Here is a 20,852-nt window from a genome sequence, read left to right on the forward strand (position 1 = left end):
CAGGGAGAGAAGCAGGAATGGCGGACGGCCCCTTGAAGCATATGTAGAAGATGTGAGAAGGGGAGAGAGTGAAAGCAATGGTTGTGAGAATACAGATTTAACTCCATAGCTTTTAGAAGCAAAGGTTGTAAGAACATAGATTTTAAATTTGCTAGTGCTTTCAAAATATGTACAATATGGGCTAGGTCAGGTAAAACTTAAAAACATGGGTCATTTTTTGTTATGGTGTGAAGTCATGTGTATTTTCTTGTAATTCTTTCTTATTAATATTGCTACTTTCAAATATTCTTTAAATTATACATATGATATGAAAAAGTTTATGAGATTTTCTTTATTGTAAAGATATAAATTATTTTTTTACAAGAAAAGAAGGTTATCTTTTTACCATTTTAAGAATTAAGCATACGGAAATTTGTAATCTTTATATGAGATTAGGAAAATTAGAAGTTGAGAAAATATATGTATTTTTACATGGATGTTTTAATGAAATAATAGTGTATATATTGATTTTATACGGTACCATGATTTATCAATATTTTAATATTTTAATAGTAGTACTTTAGGATGAGAACAAGATTATTTTGAGGTTATAAGTATTTATGCTATTTCAAACAAGTGATAAGTAAATTCATGAAGGTGAGAGGGTAAGCGAATCGAAGAAAATGAGTTTCGTCGAAGTTTGTCAATTTGGGATAAAATACCGTCTGAGCTATAATATCTGGTATTTATGGACTAGTCTTATACAAGGTACCACGTGACCATGATAGTAGGGTATATATAAAGTTTGTTAAAAGTGAGTAGTATTTTAAGTAATTTAAGATAATTCTTAATTATGTGAATAATTGGTTAATTAATGATTTTTGTGGAAGATTAGTTAGTTAATTATCAAATTTTGGATAAGTCTTGAGTCCCCCCCCCCCCCCCCCCCCGACGTGGCAGCCATATAGGATTAACTAGATGACCAATAAATCTAGTTAAATAGGTGGCAAGAATAAATGAGTCTTGGAGAAGATAGTAGGACTACTTTAATACTTAAAAATATCCCAAACAAGAAATAGATATGGTGTCCATGCTTGCTAGCTCTTTTATTTGGCAGATGTGTAGTGAATATGATTTTCATGGACTTTCAAATTGGCAGGCACCACCACCTTGCTGCTAGCATCAACTTTCTTTCATTAACCTATTAGAAGTTTTCTTATGATGAAGGTAAAAGCTATAATTGCCGAAGGTTCACTTGCAAAAATTGTGTGAAAAAGGTTACCTGAAAGAGACAAACGGTAGAAACCTATTGTATAAAAGAATGCTTGACCTGTTGCAAACTTGCAATGCGCATTTATGTTACTCTCTTAATAGCTATATATGCATTGATGCAGGTTCTTCAATTAGAAAGCCAATCAGTTTGTGGTCAGGTATGTTAAGGCTATCCCTTCTTTCTTTTTGGCATGATCCATACGATACAAACGAAGTGAGAAAATGCAAAACTTCCATAAATGACTCTATTCACAAAAATGCTAGAGATGTTTATGTTCTTGATTCCCCACATGTCCTATTATTCTATCGTCTGTTCATGGGTCTCAGAAAATACGTAAGTTGATAAAGTTTACTTCATGATATTACTCAAAGGCATAATGGCCTTATGACATTCCAAGAGATCATATTGACTTACTTCATTATGCATTGCATTCATTTATACATGTGCATTTACCCATGACTCATACGGCGTTATATATATATATATATATATATATATATATATATATATATATATATATATATATATATATATATATATATATATATATATATATGTATGTATGTATGTATGTATGGAATATGGGAAAAGGCTACGGCGTTATATACGCATCATCACCTGATCAGCTGGTATACGATGATGATTTTGCCCATAGTGGCTGAAATGATATGATGGGATGCCCTCAGAGGCTTTATGATGTTATGTACGTACAGACCTATGCATTAGATGACATTTATACACATATGCATGATACTATAAATATTTAATGATTTACAGAGCTATCCAAACTTAGAGGTTGAATCCTTTATTCCATGTTTCTTCCATGTCCTTAATTAATGTTGACTTACTGTTATGTTTCAGTTCCGCCTTACATACTCGGTACATTATTCGTATTGGCGTCCCTTTGTTGGGGACGTTGCATTCATGCCTGCAGGTATAGACAATCAGTTTGACGAGCCCTCATAGTAGACGAGGTTAACATTCAGCGAAGGATCGGTAAGACTCCACCTCATTTGGAGTGCAGCCGAGTCTATAAGTGTCAAAGTTTTGCTACAGCCGTATGGTTAGGCCGGTGCCCTGTCATATTTGATGTCTAATACTCTTAGAGGCTTTGTAGACAGAGGTTCATTTTGTACAGTATGCTCGAGGCCTTGACGGTCCATATGTATTCATGTTTTATGAATGATGGTTCATTGATATAACATTTGCCCACTTACAATTGTGCATTATGAGTTGTGGCCATGTTGGCCCATGATAATTACAAAAAGGAATGAGTTTAGCCAACTTAACCTATGTATGTTCTAGTTTTGGTCGAATGATCAAGAGTTGCAGAGTGGTTCGCTCGGGCCAGTGCGGCACCGGGTGCCAGCCATGCCTCCCCAGGTTTGGGGCATCATTTCGGATGCATTGCGGATAAGTTTGGAACAACTGATGCATAGTTGTTGCTGGTGTCAACTTGAAGATCTCGTAAATGCGAGAACCTACTCGCATCTGCGAGGGGCGCTGGGGAATGGACACTTCGCAAATGCAACGTTTTGATCGCAAATGCGGACTATGGGAGCTCCACAAATGCAAATTACCTGTCGCACTTGTGACACTTGGGGAAGGCTGGACAGCTTCGCATTTGCGAAGCTTTGATCGCAAATGCGCACGTGGGGGCAGTCGTAAATGCGAATCTTTTGTTGCAAATGCAACTTCTTAGGGCTTGTTGCACTGGTTGCTTTTCTGACCCGTATTTCGCAAATGAGGGCTTCACAATTGTGAACAAGAGTTCGCAATTGTAATACCTGCAGCTGGGTAAAAGAGGGAAAAATCGGGACTTCGCTCATTTTACACCATTTTTCAACCCTAAACACTCTAGAGGTAATTTTTGAAGTACTTTTTCTTCCCAAATTCATTGGTAAGCATCTTTAACTGGTTATCAATCAATTTCAATTATTTTTCATGAGTTTTTATCATCAAATCTAAGAATTTCATAGTAGAAATTAAGGGTTTTGGATAGAATTTAAGGATTTGGTAATATTGAGATTTAGACCTCAAATTGAGGTCGGATTTCAAAACAAGTCACATAACTGGGCTCGGGAGTTATGGGTAATCATATTTCAGTCCAGATCTCGGGTTTTGATCAAGCGAGTCCAGTGTTGACTTTTTAAATTTAGTTAAAGATTGAACCTTTTTCATTTGTGGGTAGTTTCTAAAGCTTGTTTTGAATTGTTTGAATGGTATATGGCTAGATTTGATTGGTTTGGAGCTTGTACTAAAGGGAAAGCCCTGGTTGATTGTTGACTTGTTTCGGAAGAGGTAAGTATTTTTCCTAGCTTTATTGGGGAAATTTTTCCTACTAATTGATATTATTTGCTACATGCGTGGGTGATGCATATACGAGGTGACGAACGTATATGCATGTGCCAAGGTTTCCATGCTCAAGAGGGGAATTATATTCTTATTTGTGCCTTTATTGAACTTGATGATCCCTTAATCTACGCTTCATTTAATTTGATGACTAACAAACTCAATTAACTGTGTTAGAAATCATGCTAGAATATACATGACATCTCAAAAAGGATTTAATATGTTGTTTTGAGATCCATTGCATACCTAATTTGATCGTGGTATCACGAACCTATATCTATACCCGTTATTGTCATGTTACTTGATCTTCTTTGCTTGTAATAAGAGATGGTGATTAGGGCCTTCAGGCTATGTTTGGCATGATGGGTATTTCCATGGTGTTGGCACGATGAGTTTTTTCGTGCGATTTAAAATGAGATTGGTTTGTTGGTTATTACCGTGCGAAAAGGAAGGAAGTTGAATTTCTGTTATGATTACTCATTCGTCAAGCACTTACATGCCCTTTACTTTGTTCTATTAATGTTTGTTGTTTTGTATGATACCTTCCGTTTGAATTTTTGTGGTAGTTACCTCTGCGTTTTTTCTTTGGCCCGTTACTGTTATAGCTATGTCTTTACCTTGTCTGTTAATGTTACAGATGTTCTTTTACTTGATTTACTTCTGCTACATGTCCTCTTCGAATTCATGCCTGGTACTTATTATTAGCCCATACCTGTTTCATGCCTCTTATTATCACGTGATTTACTTGTTAAATGTCTTAACCTGCTACATGTATTTACTCACTACTTGCTTTCACTTACTACATATTTTCACTTACTATATGTTTTTACTTAGCATATACTTTGTCACGACCCGAAATCCCCACCTTAGGGATCGTGACGGCGCCTAACATTTTACTTGCTAGGCAAGCCAATATTAGAGGATCTTTAAGCCAATTTTAATCACGAAGGGTGATGCCGTGCCTTTTTTTTAAATATCATCGGTTCATCTATCTTTAATGTTGATGATTTATGGGGAAGGGGTGAGGATCATTTGGTGATAATTTGGGGTCGTTTGGTGGTGGTCCGCCGTCGTGAGGCGATTTTCGATGGTGGTCAACGCTGGTCAAGGGATGGTCTAACGGTGGAGGAGCAATGGTGGCGGTGGACAGGGGAGGATTTACGTACAAAAATTGGGTGCTCGAGCACCCATTAACCTCGAATCGAAATATGTATAGTTATATAGAGAATTTAAGAAAAAGGGATATAATTAAACAGCAAGCATCCAGGCAACAAAGAGCCTAGTGGGTGCTTTGGTTTATGATGGATGCTGGAGTGTTATAAAAGCCAATGGGTGAGGGATCAAACCCGACTCCTTGCAAGCATTTTTCCCTCAATTTTTCTTATATCAGACATTTTCTTTTGCCTCAATTATGAGGTCCTTTTTTTTTTTTTTTGTTTCAGTTTTCACTAGCGATTTTATTGAGCCAATACTACTTTTATTCTTTCGCTTCTGACTTTTTTTTTTCTTTTCTTTTCTTACTTTATCTAATTAATTATAGCAAAGAAAGGAAAAGAATTTTTTTTAAAGAAAAACAAAGAATCCTTCCAGACCGCAAAATTCACTGATCTTTTTCTCACTAATTGTGTTATCCATCACAGCTTCACGGCATCTATAATATTAATATCATAGTTTTCTAATTAAATTTTTTCCATTGTAGTTAAATACTTGCATACTTATATGATGAGATTGATAGTAGCTTTACGTCAAAAATTGTTAAGCACCCACGAACCTAAAATCCTGGATCTGCCACTGGCGGTGGAGGCGATTTCCGACTGCCTTAGAGGGATGAGATAGAATAGGGGATTGGGGGTGGTATGTAAAGATTGTATTTTTTAGAATTTTTGTTTTATTAAAATTGTCAAATTGATGAAACTATGTAGTTTTGGTTTTGAACTACGCCGCTTTGGAGTCTCTGAAACCATAGGGTCTGGACCGGGTATTTGGACGGGTATGGTTGCTGGGTTTCAAAACTTGGGCCATCAGAATGATCATGTCCAATTTAACAAAGAAAAGGAGGCCCCTTATCCGTTTCTTGTTTAATTTTCAACATTAGCCTTCTAATTTAAAATCTAATTAAATTCTTCTTTTGCACCAATAGCCTAATTACCTAGTTATCTAATATTTAACTATTAAACTTATTAAATTATTTAATCATGCAACTAATAAGGTTTGAAAATGCAAAGTGCATGGTGGCAAACATATTTTATGATTGTTTGTGTTTTAAAAATGCAATTGACATGTAGTTAAGTGCTAACAATGCAATTAAAATCATAAAATGCAATGAAGGAAAGATATAAATATTTTTGATGATTTTATGAGTTTAAAATATTCCTAATAGTGCACTAATGCAAATAATCTAGAAATGCAACAAAACATAATCAAATAAATAAACAAGATCCCTAAAACTCTACAAAATGAATAAAAGACTATTTGGAATATATTTTTTAGGAGTAAATTTATGCGTAGGGCAAAAATCACATGCTCATAGAAAGAAAGAAAATTTACGAAGAAAATAATTGAGAAAGATAAAAAAAGAGCTAACAGAGTCGAAATGTGAATAGACAAATAAAGATTGTTATAGTTGAAGAAGGTACAAAATGCCTAAATGATGAGCAACGCAAGAAACGGAAGCCGTGGTTGCTGCGTTGACTGAGCTCTATAAGTTTTTTGGCTGCAAATCAAGGGAAGAAAGTAAAAGGACTATGTCTGATATGAAAAGATAAATTTTATCCTCGGTCGACCATTATGGCTTTTTTATATAAAATAAATAGAAAATAGACATAACTCTTGGTTTGTTACAAACGTAACATATTTATTTATTTTTATAGCAATTTGGAATTTTAAAGTGATTTTCAAAATGAATAATGAAGCATAAATTAAGCACAAAATCAATTATGTATATATTGTATATCTTACAGAAACAATGCAACTATACATATATTATTAAAATTAAAGAAGCAAAGAGAAAAACAAACTTAGCAACCTGTTTGATAATAAAATTTAAAAGAAAAAAGGGAAATAAAGGTAAAAACAATAAAAGTGTTGTAAAACCTATAGTTAATATGGATGTCCACTACTCCCACTATTTTCACCCATGATGTAAATAACCTCCCACTACTCATCACTATTATGATTGTAACTCCCACACCTCCATAACCTCTCCCCATGATCTCAATTGTTAATGTCATGTTTAAGACAATAATTTTGTAACCTTCATATGTAATATTATAAATAGAGGTATGAAATGTGAGATGAACACTTGAAGACATGATGAAATAAGAAAGTTATCTCTTATTCTACTTATCTTCTTGTTTTATATTGTTACTTTGAGCTAATAAAAAGGATATTATGGGAAAAGAAAGACACGAAAAAAACAAGATAGGAAACCTAACTTTGGAGAAGCAGATTTGCCGGAGTTGGAGAGGACCTTCTTCACCTTAGTGGGTTCACAGGAGTGTTAGACGGTTTAGGTTTGGGCTACTTCACGGGTTACAGTTGAATTCTTTTATGAAGATTTAATACACATAGCCGTTCACCTAATTGGTTAAAATAGGTAGGTTCAGCCCAAATTAGTGGATCAGCAAAATCTTACGAGCCCAACCCGGTAAAAGTTGGGCGGGTTGGGGGTTTTGGGCTTGTTTTGGCACCTCTAATATTTACATATATATATATAGGCAGCTTTTTGACGCGGAAGAGAAAAGGTAAAGAAAAGAGGCTACTACCTTTTAGGTGGAAGAGAGAAGAAATAGGAGGAGAAACCATCTATAACTTCGGGCAAGTTCATGACTTTTATGCTTTTCTTTTCCATTTTTCCATAATATATGCTTCTCTGTCTCTGTTAGTACTATTTTGTGTTGTAAAAAACTTACTCCGTACGTTGTTGCAATATATGTGGGCGACAATAGTTTCGTCCTTTCTTTGCTGTTATATTCAAACAAAAACTATATAACAATTGAAAAACAAGAACCATAGACTCTTTATTTTCCAATTCAAAGGAACAAATTTTATTTTGCCTTTTCATCGTTTTGGGTGGTGGGATGAGTGGGTGTGGGGAAAAGGGGGGAGGGTTTGGAGTCGTGCTGTTGACTAATGCCTGTTCTTCTATTTGTTGATATGGTTGTTGCATATAGTAGAAATCTGAAGATATAATTCGTGATACTCCCATCATAAGGATGTTGCTTTAGCTTATTATAACTTTGTCTATTTTTACGTTTGTAGGGGCTTTTATGAGCCTACTTCATGGATTTTTTTGTTTTTGGCTGCTTTCAACAATCATTTTTTTTTTTGGCTTTATTTATGGGTAGTTCAGGTGATATTGTGATGTTTCTTTTCTCGTGATAATGCTTATGGGCCAAGCTGATATATTGAGCTTGTTGTTTGCGGCTGGTGTGTGGTGTGCAACATACATGTTGGTTGCAGTTCTTGGCTTCTTTCAGATTTTCAATTTTCTCAGAACCTCTATCCTCAGTTGACCTCTCGATTTGAGCAACGTGTAAAAAGAACAGAAAAGGCAGTGATCATGGGCTACGCACAGTTGGTTATTGGCCCTGCAGGCAGGGGAAAGGTGATAGCTGGATCATATTGCTTCATGTTACTATAATGTTTTATATTGGATTTGTCCTTGATTTATATTTGGATGTCCAATCCTGCTAAAAAGATGTCCTTGATATGGCTAGTTTCACCTAGACTGATATTTCTTTTACAGTCCACTTACTGCTCTAGTTTGCATCAACATTGTGAGACCACGTGGCGCACTATCCATATTGTCAACTTGGATCCTGCTGCCGAGAACTTCGACTATCCAGTGGCTATGGGTGAGAAGAGATGGAGTATATTAAGTAATTAGCTTTCTGTTCATATGTCTTAATTCTAAAATTAACTTAATGATATTGGTTACAGACATTAGAGAACTCATCTCACTAGATGATGTTATGGAAGAACTAGGTCTCGGACCAAATGGTGGCCTTATGTATTGCATGGAGTATCCTTCCTTTAGAGGCTTTTCATTTTCAGAATTCTGTTTCTTTTGTATGAAAATTTTAAAATCCTGTTTTTGTCCTGTCAAAATTGTAAGCCCTTGATGGTGATATCAGACATCTTGAAGAAAATTTGGATGAGTGGCTAACAGAAGAATTGGACAACTACTTGGATGATGACTACCTAGTGTTTGACTGCCCAGGTACTTGTACATTTTCCTCTCCTATTTGTTCTTATATTAGCAGTGCAGTACTAATTCTCTGCTGTAGACTACTGAGTTTTGTTAGCAGGCGAAGATATTAACCTAGAATACTGCCAACATAACTTCATGTGAGTACATACTATAGGGACATATGGGTGGTGGAGAGTCTCCGAGGGCTTGACTATCAGTTGTGATTTTCCTTGGAATTGTCTTTACAGACGCTTGCCGCTTAGATTGTTCATGGATTGAAATCAAGGGCTAGCTGTTTCTTTCTTGTTAAATGACTTCAGAATGTTGTTCTACTGGACACATTTGTATCAAGTCACCTGAATTAATTTTGAGATACATGTCTAATTCTTATACTGGAAACATTTGTATCAAAACATCTGAATTAATTTTCAGTTACTAATTATTGATGTCATTATTTGTGTCCATGACATCCACCTTGTGTACATTTTCAGAGAATGAACATTGCATGTTCAGATATATTTACTCTTTGATGCAACTTATGTGATTAAGACCCTTCTACTCCGTTGGACAATGATGGAGCAGTCTTAGATACAGAATGAGAACATAACATCCTCTCTTTTTTCTAAATGCATTACTTAAAGGCTCGCGTCAAACTAAGAACTCCTTCCTTTTCCACTCATTGGGCTCCATCTCTCCATCCTAAGGCTGTAGATATGGTGTTCCTTCTTCTTCTTGCTTCAAGTCATTGAAGGATAAAAATGATGCAGCAATTCCACATTAGTCCATTGCACTCGTCTTATCCTTAACTTTGGAAAATTGTTCTAAGTTTCCTAACATGATTTCTACATTGTTATGTTGTTGATCGGCCATCTGTCTCCTATTATGACTACCCATAATCTAACTTTCTACACTGATCTGTATTCTTATCTCGTAACCTATGTTGCCGGACTCTCCAAAATGTTGCCGCACCCGTGTTGGATCCTCCAAAAATACACTACTTTTGGAGGATCCAACACGCACCCGGCAACATTTTCGGAGAGTCCGAGCAACATAGCTCGTAACAAATATCTTTATTTATTTATAGAAAGAAATGCACACATGCACTCCCAGATGCACGCGCGCACACACACACATATAGAGTACTCTAACATTTCATCATTATACAGGCCAGATTGAACTTTTTTCACATGTTCCTGTGCTGAAGAACTTTGTGGAACACCTAAAGCGTAAAAATTTTAATGTTTGTGTTGTGTATTTACTTGATTCTCAGGTGCGTGATCTTTACTAGTTGATTTTCTTCTTCTCTTTTTCCTTCCCCTGCTATTAACCATGGCGTTTATGTTCTTTTTGTATCTCAGTTTATCACAGATGTGACCAAATTCATAAGTGGTTGCATGTCTTCACTCTCTGCTATGGTTCAACTTGAACTACCCCATGTTAACATTCTCTCAAAAATGGATCTTGTGACAAACAAAAAGGATGTTGAGAAGTTAGTCCTACTACCTCTAACTCTTCGTTTCATGTCTTTGGCACTTTCAACACATGCTCCCACTAATTGTCTTTGTTATTTTAGTGTATTAAAATTTATTTTCCCTTTAGTTACTTGGATCCAGAGCCTCAGCTGTTACTAGCAGAGTTGAATCAGCGAATGGCTCCACAATTTCAGAAGCTTAACAAATCTTTGATTGAAGTGGTAAGCTGTGATAGTTATGATGTTTCCAAGAATTGTGTATTAGTTATTGAATTGACAATCACATATGTTTTGTGTTCTTCGATTATTCTGTTTGTCATTGGAACCTAATGGCAACTTTACTTGAAGAGGTTGTTCTTTCTCCCAAGTTAGATACAAGATTGTACAGGCTTGTAGGATATGAATTATCTGCCACGGATTCTGCCCTACTTTAAGTCTTTACTTTCGGATGCAAAGATATGAGAAGAAAGTTATCTGTAATGGCTGATATTTTTCTTGTGTACAGGTGGACCAGTACAGCATGGTGAGCTTTCTCCCTCTTGACTTGAGAAAAGTGAGCAGGTAACATACTCTTCCTTGTGGTAAATTTAAATTATCTTTATGGAAGCAATGTTTGTTCGAGATTGAATTGATCAGCTTGATTTATTGATAGCAAACATAATGCAATGATCTTTCAGTGTCTCAATTCCGTCAATATGCACCTGCTTCTCATGTTTTCACTCCCTGCTTCCTGTTCACACTTCAGGTTTTCATAGTAACTTATCTGAAATAAAAATGTGATGATGACGACAGTGATAATTTGTGCTTTTTAGTTTGCCAGATATTTAGCCATGTCTTATAGATTGCTTGGTTGGTAAACTTATACTAAGAACTTTTGACCTAAGGGATAGTACATTAGACGTCTGAACCACCAGATGGATTGTAGCTTGTTTATCTGTGCTTGTGTATGTGTTTGTTGTGTGCGTAACCCACACAAGAGCACCTTTTGTGCTTTCAGTCTTACTATTAAATTATTGTTTCAGCCTCAATGACAAAGATCAATGTTCTCTGCCGTTTTGCAGCATACAGTACATCTTATCTCAGATTGACAACTGCATTCAGTATGGAGAGGATGCTGATGTAAAGGTTAAAGATTTCGACCCTGAGGAGGACGATTAAAAATTAATTCTTCTTGACTCGTTCTAAAAGGAGCAAGGTCTTACTCAAATCAACAAGTGTCTTTTTTGCGGGACTTAATCTTTTTGAGGTTTACCTCTTGAAATTGCCTCATCTTCTCATTAAGTTGTAATTATCCCCCGAAAGATATTTGAGGTAAAAATCACTGCCGATGTCGAAGCATGTTAGAAATGGACCTCAGTGGACTTTCCGGATATGACGTTTTATGCGAGCTTTCGCGAAGATTTCAGATTCCTCTTTACTTTTTTGTTTAAAATTTGGTTGACGTTGAAGCTATTATGCTTCTGCCATTTCTTTTGTGGTAGAATCAGTGTGCTGATTATTTTTCTTTCTAGGGAGTCTAATGTAATAGGGTTTATTTGCTCTTAGCTCCTTGAATTTCTGTTTAGATCCAACAGTTATGAAAATAAGAAAAAGAGTGATGAGTAAACAGGAAATGAGGCTAGAACCATCGCGTTCCAAACATTGGTATGTTCCAAACGTTGGTCTAGGATTTAACATAGATTGTCATTTTTCGTCTAGTAATATTTCATTTTTCTTAATGAGTGAAAGTACAGCTCCCTTGGTAAAGGGTGAATAAGTGTTTGCGAATTTAATCATTTCTCTATTTATGCAATATTAATTTCTTCTAAAGCGAATGTAAGTAATCTTCTCTCTTTACCTTTGTTGGAATCTGGCCTTCTGGTTAAGGTCTAAGGACTTGGCTCAATTTATTTCTATGCTAACATCGGGAGACGTGACTAGCAGGCAGCTCCATACTTGTGGGTTCTCGAAATAAAAAATAAAAAAAAAAACTTAGTAATTAGTTACATTTCATATTCCAAGAGAATTGTGTTTCCACCCAATACAAATCTTGCTAAGTTTTTCACTTTCCGTTTACATCATTAGGAATTCGAATAGGAGCCTATTTCAAAATCAATCAAATTAAAACGAATAAGAATAAGAGATCGTTGTCCAAAAGAGGAATCCAGTGCAACGTGGCTCTTTGGTTGTAGAGGATAGGAGTAGGAGCCTATTTCTCTAATGCACCAAAATTAGAACCAAGCAGTCGCCCATCTATCTTTGCCATTCCCATTCGGATCAGCATTGTAAAATGCTTGAAGAAAGCAAAAGCAATAGACTATTCCATGAATTCTCTTTATTATCAAATGCATAACAAGCAAACTCTTTACCCATTTCCTTATAAGTAAGACAACCCTTTTGGGAAAAGTTTTACTTCTCTTTTGTTTTTGTTTTTAAACTTCCTGACTGCTTGCCCTGCTCACAACCTATTTTCATTGACTAATTCAACCCATTCCAGCCACCGCACCCTCCACAATTCTCCTTTTCTCAACACCAAAAGCAATTAGGGACAACACGATGGAACAATACAAGACTATATTGACATCAAGCAATTAGGGATCTAATTCAACTGGTAGAAGAGCCAACGAACTCAGCCATACTACAAGTACATACTACATGACGAGATTAAACAAATCAAATTCTAATGAACAAAACAAGAGAATAAATATTAGATTAGATTGACACCCAAAGAAAGCATAAACTTTCAATTGCAGGCAAATGAATGACAATCATCACAAGAGAACCTAACAACAACAGAAAAGGGCCAGATGCCTAAGCAACTTATTAGGCATTATTAACTGAGATGCCACAAATCCACAGCTGGAAATTATTGTAGGCATGACTAACAACTTATTGAGCCCAAAAACCAATTGCTAAAAGCCATGACTAACAAGGTTAACTTTGCAAGATAAGTGACGCACACTTCATGAACACTTCATTCGTTTATCATAAAGAAACCAAAAGCTTCACAAAGACACGTAAATAATCCAAAAAAAATCCCATTGCATTGATCCAAAGCATGAGGTCAAGGTCCCAAAACAACTGATTGCTATTCAATAGTACTTAACAGAATTCATGCACTTGTCAAATCTAACCTCATACATTGTCAAACAGACAGATTACCGTTCTACTAAAGCATGCAAAACTGAGATTTCTATCTAGGAAGAACAGACAGTATAACAAAACCATAAGCAACAAAATCTCATAATTCTAGTGTCGCTCAATCATCATCTTCCTCGTCATCGTCGTTTCCAGCAGCTGAATTCAAAGCATTCAGTCTCTCAATCAACTTGGCCTTCCTTTCCTCGTAAGTCAGCTTCTTCAGGTTGTACCTGCAATAGAAGCCCAATGAACAAATTATTTAGAGCAAGGATAATCACAGCATTTTAATTGGTCTGGTCAGCAAACATGCCATGTACTTGGAATACTGATAATCACATCAACTAATTGGTCAAAAGGGGAGCCTTGGAGCAACGGTCAAGTTGTCTTTGAGTGACCTTCAGCCATTGATGCTTGCGTCATAGTAGGCTGCCTACATCACACCCGCTTGAGGTGCGACCCTTCCCCGGACTCTGCGTGGACGCGGGATGCTTTGTGCACCGGGCTGCCCTTTTACATCAATTTAATGCCATATACTTGGCATACTTATACAATCACAGGGCATTTTAATTGGTCTGGTCAGCAAACATGCCATATATATTTCAACGCATGACACTGCAGAATTTAGATCCACCGGAAGACAATCAAAGAAGACCTATGTTCGAATAACATAAACAGGAAGTACAGAGCCTCCATGCACACAGAAAATAAAACCAATGTGCTGGAGGACTTTAAATCACCGTGACGTTTGCACTCCACACATTTTTTGCAAGTGCAACTAAAACTTTTTAATAGAAATCACAAACTCATAATGGCTCATACGGGATTAAAACAAACTAAAAATAAAACCAGACCTCTTGTGCTGCTTGGGTGGCTGCTTCTCAGATTTCTTTGGGCTTGGATCAGCACGTATGGCAGCATGAACCTTCTTGTACATCTCCTCGAGATCATCAGCCTCAAGACCTTGCTTAATGTACTCACTAAAGTGAGACTGATATTTCTCAGGTTCATCTTCAGTCAAAGTCTGAAAAAACACACAGGTTCGTCAGCATTTTAGAGATGGACAATAGGAAGATGCCTGATCCATCAAACAAGAACCACCTCATTACCCACTTAGCACAAACATTGTCCATGGATTCTATAACGGATACAACGACATAACAATTAAAATATAGTTCTTTCTGCATCACCTTCATATATGTTGCAACATGGCCACCATAGATGTACTTGCGGTGAACATCAGCATCAAGTTGCTTGGAGTCCTTGCTGAACCCAGCAAACCTCTTTTCGCTATGAGGAATATCAAGTCCGCCATCCAATGCACCCTGGACAGAAGCAAAGAATAGTAAATGCGATCAGTCATATTGCAGGATAAATCCTACTGAGAGAGGCCTACTACAAGAAGAAAGAGACTTATATTTAAGGACCATCTGCCAGACACATCAAAAGGACCAACTAAACCAGAAATATTAAATTAGACAAACAAGTCTTCGAGTTCCTCAGACATTGGCAACCATTGTTGCAATGCAGTTTTGGGGGTTATGCCAAGTGGAAGCGGCTGTTTCATCAAAAACTTTTTTCAAATCACAACTACAATGCCATTTAGACTACAACAGGGTAAAATAGAACGAAGAGCAAAAGTAGCATTATACCTTTAGAGCACCAAAAACACGATTTCCAGTAGTAGTTCTAATAAGGCCCACATCCAAAAGAGCACGGAACGGCCTCCTGCTTTCAGCGGGTTCAACTGAGTAATCCTCTCCACTGGCCTGTAAAGATTGATAACACCCATTACAAAATAAATACTGAAACTACAGACAGCAAAATAACATGTATCCTTGATATAGCAGCTGTCACTTACCTCAGGGTTCCCTTGGTACTCCTCATCCATTTCGAGTTTCTTGAGAACTCGTCTTGCCAAGAGAAGTCCAGTACAGTAAGCTAATTAAACATTGAATGAATTAGCACCAGTCAGAGAAGAAACACACAATTTCAGGTGACATGACCCAACAAGAAGAGGTTATGAAAATACCAGCAGCATAATTTGTAAGTCCAACTTTGAGGCCATACTTAGGCAGCTCACGAGCATATGCAGAAGCAAGAATCATGTCACCAGCTATGCTAGCAGACACAATTTGGGCGATTATGTCCCTGTTAGTCTGAAAGACGTTAAGGAAAATAAAGCAACGTAGAACAGCTGATGCCAATTTTAGCAACTTCACCCATTCGGCATCAGAGATTAACAGGAAAGAACTAGCAGTAATAGCAACCTGATCTTGAATTGAAGATATTGTCAAAAATAAATAAATCAAATCCCAAGAGGAAGTCATCTAAAGCAAGAAGTTGATGCTTCTAAGGTAGAGTAAATGTTTAGGATACAAATCGGACAACGAAACGATATTTTGGAGTGTTGTACTTGTTTTTGTCCTGATTAATCAGGCGATTCCTTGCTCTGTAGTCAGTCTTGCCCTCTGCACAGTAGCAAAAGTTATGAGCTGCAGAGGAAACGGTTTGATATCGAAAAAAATAAAGGATGAATAAAAGTAAATTGTACCTCTCCTTCTCTTGAATTTAACCTGGAAACGCTTAAAGTAAGCCCTAGTCTTCTGGACTTTGATGAATGCCTGCACATAATTTTGGTAAGAATCAATAAGAAAGTATGCATACTTATATTAGCAGAAGTAGAGAGATAAGTTGAGAAAAATTCATAGCAAACTCCGTTGGGCAATTAAGCAAGAGAATAAAGCTTCAATTTTAGAAATGCACTTCAATCTAAATGCAGAGAGTAAAACTTCTTCCAACTACATTATTATACTTTCTCCTTAAAGACTGGTGTTTTAAGTTAATATTAACACTAGTGCATCAATTACAAGCTCTCAACAAGACTAATTAAGCAAAAGAAAAGCATCTGCGTGTCAGCACTGACTATATGTCAATAAGGACCAATAGTTCCTGATAAACACATAATATACACAAACGCATACACATATAAACATATGCACAGAGATCAATCTACACACATACAAACATATATACATATATATGTAGCGTGTGTGTGTGTGTATAACGTGTAAACGAACTGACAACAGAACCAAAGATTCAAGCTCCTCATAACACGGGAAAAAATTATCATACAAGCACTAATAAACATGTAAGTTAGATATAAACAGTAAACATCGCATAAACCATCAAGTAGTGAAGATGGCTATTAATTTTTATAAACTTCACAACCCAGAATCCTAAGCCATTTTACGACAATAGTAACGCAGTATTTCAGCTATTTTTCTTAGCAAATCTATGTAACAAAAGCAACGAAAAGGAAAGAGGAAATAAAGAAATGCTACATATGATTATCCGAACAAGCTAGAAAATCAGTGAATCTTACCATTGTTCCTCCTGGATTAGCCTCCGGCGGCGGGGGGTTAAGGGGGTGGGGAAATGAGGAAAAGCTGTTTGTGAAGAGAACAAATAGTTATGTGAGGCAAAGCTAAAATACCTAAACAAAAACCCTAGTAGCCCGATCCTAATGAGGCGATTTGACTTTGTTACCCCTGAGTCTATTACCCTTCCAATAGAGACCCGAGAGGTTTTCTGTCTTTGTCCTCGCCGTATCAATTTGGTTCTAAATTTGCAATTAGGTATTCATGTGCTCCGTTAAAATTTAGCTTCAAAAATAACTTGTCTTACATTTCAATTAAAATCCTTCATTTCTAACACAGCGCCAGCCATTATATTTTATTAATGCTAATTATTTTGAATTGATATCTAAGTGAGAAACATGAAATAAAATCAAGTATACACCCCGGACATTCGTTACCTCATACGTATCTCCCACAACAAATAGCACATAGCAAGTATAGCACCTACATGGTAAATTTCTACCTCACAAGGTTAGATGGGAAACTTACCTCGCTTTGAAATCCGATAACCGGCTCCAACGTCTCTCTAACACCTTGAACAGATGTCAAACAATCCAAAACTAATCAAACGAATCAAAATATACCCAAATACCCGTAATTTAACAATTTAGAACAATTCCCAACTCTACTCAAAAAGTCAACAAAGTCAACCCCCGGGCCCACGTGCCCAGATTCCAACATTTTTGAAGATAAATATTACTTATAGTACCACGAACTCAAATATATAATTTATGCCAAATTCCATGTCCAATTTAGGGGTGTGCGTTCGAATCGGTTTATCGATAAATCGAATCGATTATTTGTTATCGGTTTATTGATTTATCGATTTCGATTTCGATTTCGAAATTTTCCTTATCGAGTTATCGATTTCGATTTCGATTTTGTCCTCTTCGGTTATCGGTTTATCGATAAACCGATAAGATATGCTAAAAAGATAAATATACCCTCGTTCTATAATACCCTTTCCTTTACCCTAAGTCTCTAACCACATCTCCATCTTCGCTGCTTGTGGCGCAACTCACAGCCTCTCCTCACTCTCATTTCATCTTGCGAAAATGGTTCTTTCAACGATTTGTTGAACCCGCCAGCAGATGTTGAAACGAGGAAGCATGAGCTCAAACGTCTTGTTCATTCTCCTAACTCTTTCTTCATGGATGTTAAGTGCCAAGGCTGCTTTAACATAACAACTGTGTTCAGCCATTCTCATACGGTGGTTGTTTGCGAAAACTGCCAGACAGTTTTGTGCCAGCCTACTGGTGGTCGTGTTAGACTTACCGAGGGATGTTCTTTCAGGAGAAAGGGAGATTAGAGGGATATCATTCGATTTATATTGAAATGAATCTTCATATGGGAATTTTGATGCAGTACTCTATTTTCATTTTCACTGCCTAGTCTTAATTAAGAACAAGTGTTTTTGAGTCTCTACTATGACTTGATTATGTTATGGTTCTAATTTGAGTTTTAAAAAAAAAAGGCCCTAACCCTATTATTTCCTCTACGTTGGAGTGTTGGTGGCACACATTCGATCCCTTACTTTAGTGTCGTTGCATGTGCTTGTTGACGCAATTTTTATGTTATAAACGGTGCTCGTCTTATTTTAGCTTCTTTTCGTCTATATTAGTTATGCGTGTTTATAGCGATATACTTTCCGTGGAATCCCGCAAATTTTCTTATTGGTGTAATCGATAATCGAATCGATAAGCCCCAAAAATCAATAAATCGAAATCGAAAAAATCGAAACCTTATTGAAACAATAACGATAAGCATATGTACAAATCGATAATCGATGAGTAATTATCGATAAGGGTCAAAATCGAATCGATAAATCGAATGCACACTCCTAGTCCAATTTCTTGGTCAAAGTCTAAAAATACAAATTCTAGTTTTTTTTTCAAAAATTCCACATTTTTCTACCAATTTCCATGTCAAAATCCATATAGAATTCACATATTTAACTCACAATATGTGAAAATTATTTACCTTACCTTAGATGATAAAAATATCCCCTCAAATACCTTAAAAAATCGCCCAATCCAAGTGAGAAGTGGAAGAAATGAGCCAAAATCTGAAATAAGATGAAGTCTAACCCAACGATCCCTTCTTCGCTGTCGCGGAAGCGAGGACCAAACTCAACCAGCTACCCAGTCGTTCTTCGTGTACGTGACACACTGGTTGCGAATGCGGTGACCAACTCAACAATCCTTAGCGAACGCGACACATCACTCGCGAAAGTGTAGGACAAAGTACCTAGTGCCTCTTGCCGCCTATCCTTCTATGCGATCGCGGAACCCATCTCGCGATCGCGATGCTCCGCCACCCAAAGGTTCGCGAATGCGTCACCTTCTTCACGAACACGAAGTATAAACTGCCTAACGCCCAAAAGACTTCTGTGAACGCGACCCGCTAGTCGCGATCGCGAAGAAGGAAGCACGAGATACCAGAAATAGCAGTCCAAACATGGCGAAATGGCCCGTAGCCCATCCGAAACTCACCCGAGGGCCCTAGGATCTCGTCCAATCACACCAACAAGTCCCAATACATTATCCAAACTTATCTAAAGGCTCAAAAAGCCACGAATAACATCAAAACCATGAATCGATGATCAAACCTTCTTTTAACTTTCAAACATTCAAACTTTGCCGAACGAGTCGGAATCACATTTAGACATCCCGGAACAATACCAAATTTTACGTACAAGTCACAAATCACAATACAAACCTATTCCAATGCTCGGAATCCCAAATGGACATCGATAACACCAAAGTCTACTTCAAATCAAACTTAGAAAATTCTAAGACCTTCAAAATGCCAACTTCCCATAATAAGTAGTGGAACGCTCCCGGTCCATCCGAAACTCGATTCGAACATACGCCCAAGTACAAAATCATCATACGAACTTATTGGAACCTTCAAATCCCGATTCCGAGGTGGTTTACTCAAAGGTCAAATCTTGATCAACTCTTTCAACTTAAAGATTCTGAATTTATAATTATTCCTCCAGATCATCTCCGAACTTCTCGAAAATCGAAACCAACCACACATGCAAGTCATGATACATGAAGTGAAGCTGCTCAAGGCCTCAAACCGCCGAACGACGCGCTAGAACTCAAAACGACAGATTGGGTCATTACATTCTCTCCCACTTAAACATATGTTCGTCCTCGAACGTGCCAAGAACCGTTCCAGAGTTGCCCAAAATCACTTCTTAACACCTCATGCACCTACCCCGTGCCCACTATCCATATGAGCACATTAGCTCAACCCAGACTGAAGATCCTTCTTGCTATCTTAGCCCGCAAGCCTTAGAACCAAATTCCAATACCCGAAATTCTCTACAAGTTCCGATTCTAGTGTTCGTACATCGTATCAATCTCAATAAGTTGTATCAAAACATGATCATACACCCACGTTGTAATCATGCAAAGCACCACATAATTCATTCGCCATAGTAACATCCTCCAACTACAATAGCTGCAAATTTACGAATCGGATGCCCGTAATATACCTCATGACACATATTAGACCCGTTCCAACCCTCGTAATACTGCATCGATTAAAGATATGTGTAGAAACTCATATCCACCTGTCAAAACAATAACTCATGGAGTCACCCCGCTTGGCAAGAACCATTGCCTCGTTCTAAACTTATTAGTGGTGTTTTCCTTCTAATAAACATTATATTGCGCTGATTTCAGGTCCAACAACCTCGCTTCACCTAGTATAAAACTGATCGGGCACTAAGCCACCTCAAACAATGTCTAAAATCTCATATGATGCCATCAATACACCAACAAGCCACAACTCGAATATGACAAATAAGAAAGATGAACCCGAATCCAGGACTATCTGGCCCCCGTAACGAATAAAACAACCAAACAAATGTTATGAACTTAACTTAGAGATGACACAAAAGACATAAATTAATTATAAAGATCCATACTCATCGTCTCACTGTTGTAGTGTGCAACCCGATCCACACATGATACCATTACGGTGTGCAACCCGATCCAAACATCATAGACGTGCCACCCGATCCACATATAACAATCA

General features: G+C 37.1%; 2 protein-coding genes across 3 annotated transcripts; one reads left to right on the forward strand and one right to left on the reverse strand.

Annotated features, from left to right (window-relative positions):
- Window positions 1-7,323: 7,323 nt before the first annotated feature.
- LOC109236356 (GPN-loop GTPase 3) lies at window positions 7,324-11,984 on the forward strand. The gene is made up of 10 exons (XM_019402528.1): window positions 7,324-7,420; window positions 8,066-8,210; window positions 8,352-8,460; window positions 8,546-8,627; window positions 8,740-8,825; window positions 9,962-10,065; window positions 10,154-10,284; window positions 10,395-10,488; window positions 10,772-10,827; window positions 11,328-11,984. The coding sequence occupies exons 2-10, from the start codon at window positions 8,166-8,168 to the stop codon at window positions 11,422-11,424; spliced, it is 804 nt and encodes a 267-aa protein (XP_019258073.1). The 5' UTR covers window positions 7,324-7,420; window positions 8,066-8,165; the 3' UTR covers window positions 11,425-11,984.
- Window positions 11,985-13,267: 1,283 nt separating this feature from the next.
- On the reverse strand, window positions 13,268-16,874 carry LOC109236357 (60S ribosomal protein L5). Of its 2 annotated transcripts, XM_019402530.1 has the most exons (9): window positions 16,769-16,874; window positions 15,938-16,007; window positions 15,763-15,854; window positions 15,416-15,542; window positions 15,245-15,324; window positions 15,036-15,152; window positions 14,574-14,708; window positions 14,238-14,407; window positions 13,268-13,616 (listed from the first exon to the last, which is right to left on the reverse strand). In XM_019402530.1, exons 1-9 carry the CDS (start codon window positions 16,769-16,771, stop codon window positions 13,505-13,507), a joined length of 906 nt encoding a protein of 301 aa, XP_019258075.1. In that variant the 5' UTR covers window positions 16,772-16,874; the 3' UTR covers window positions 13,268-13,504. The 2 variants fall into 2 exon arrangements, with proteins under 2 accessions (XP_019258075.1, XP_019258074.1); XM_019402529.1 differs by lacking the exon at window positions 16,769-16,874 and having other exon boundaries at window positions 15,416-15,854; window positions 15,938-16,008.
- Window positions 16,875-20,852: the final 3,978 nt, after the last annotated feature.

Source organism: Nicotiana attenuata, unplaced genomic scaffold (genome assembly GCF_001879085.1).
Source record: "Nicotiana attenuata strain UT unplaced genomic scaffold, NIATTr2, whole genome shotgun sequence".
NCBI classification, from domain to species: Eukaryota; Viridiplantae; Streptophyta; class Magnoliopsida; order Solanales; family Solanaceae; genus Nicotiana; species Nicotiana attenuata.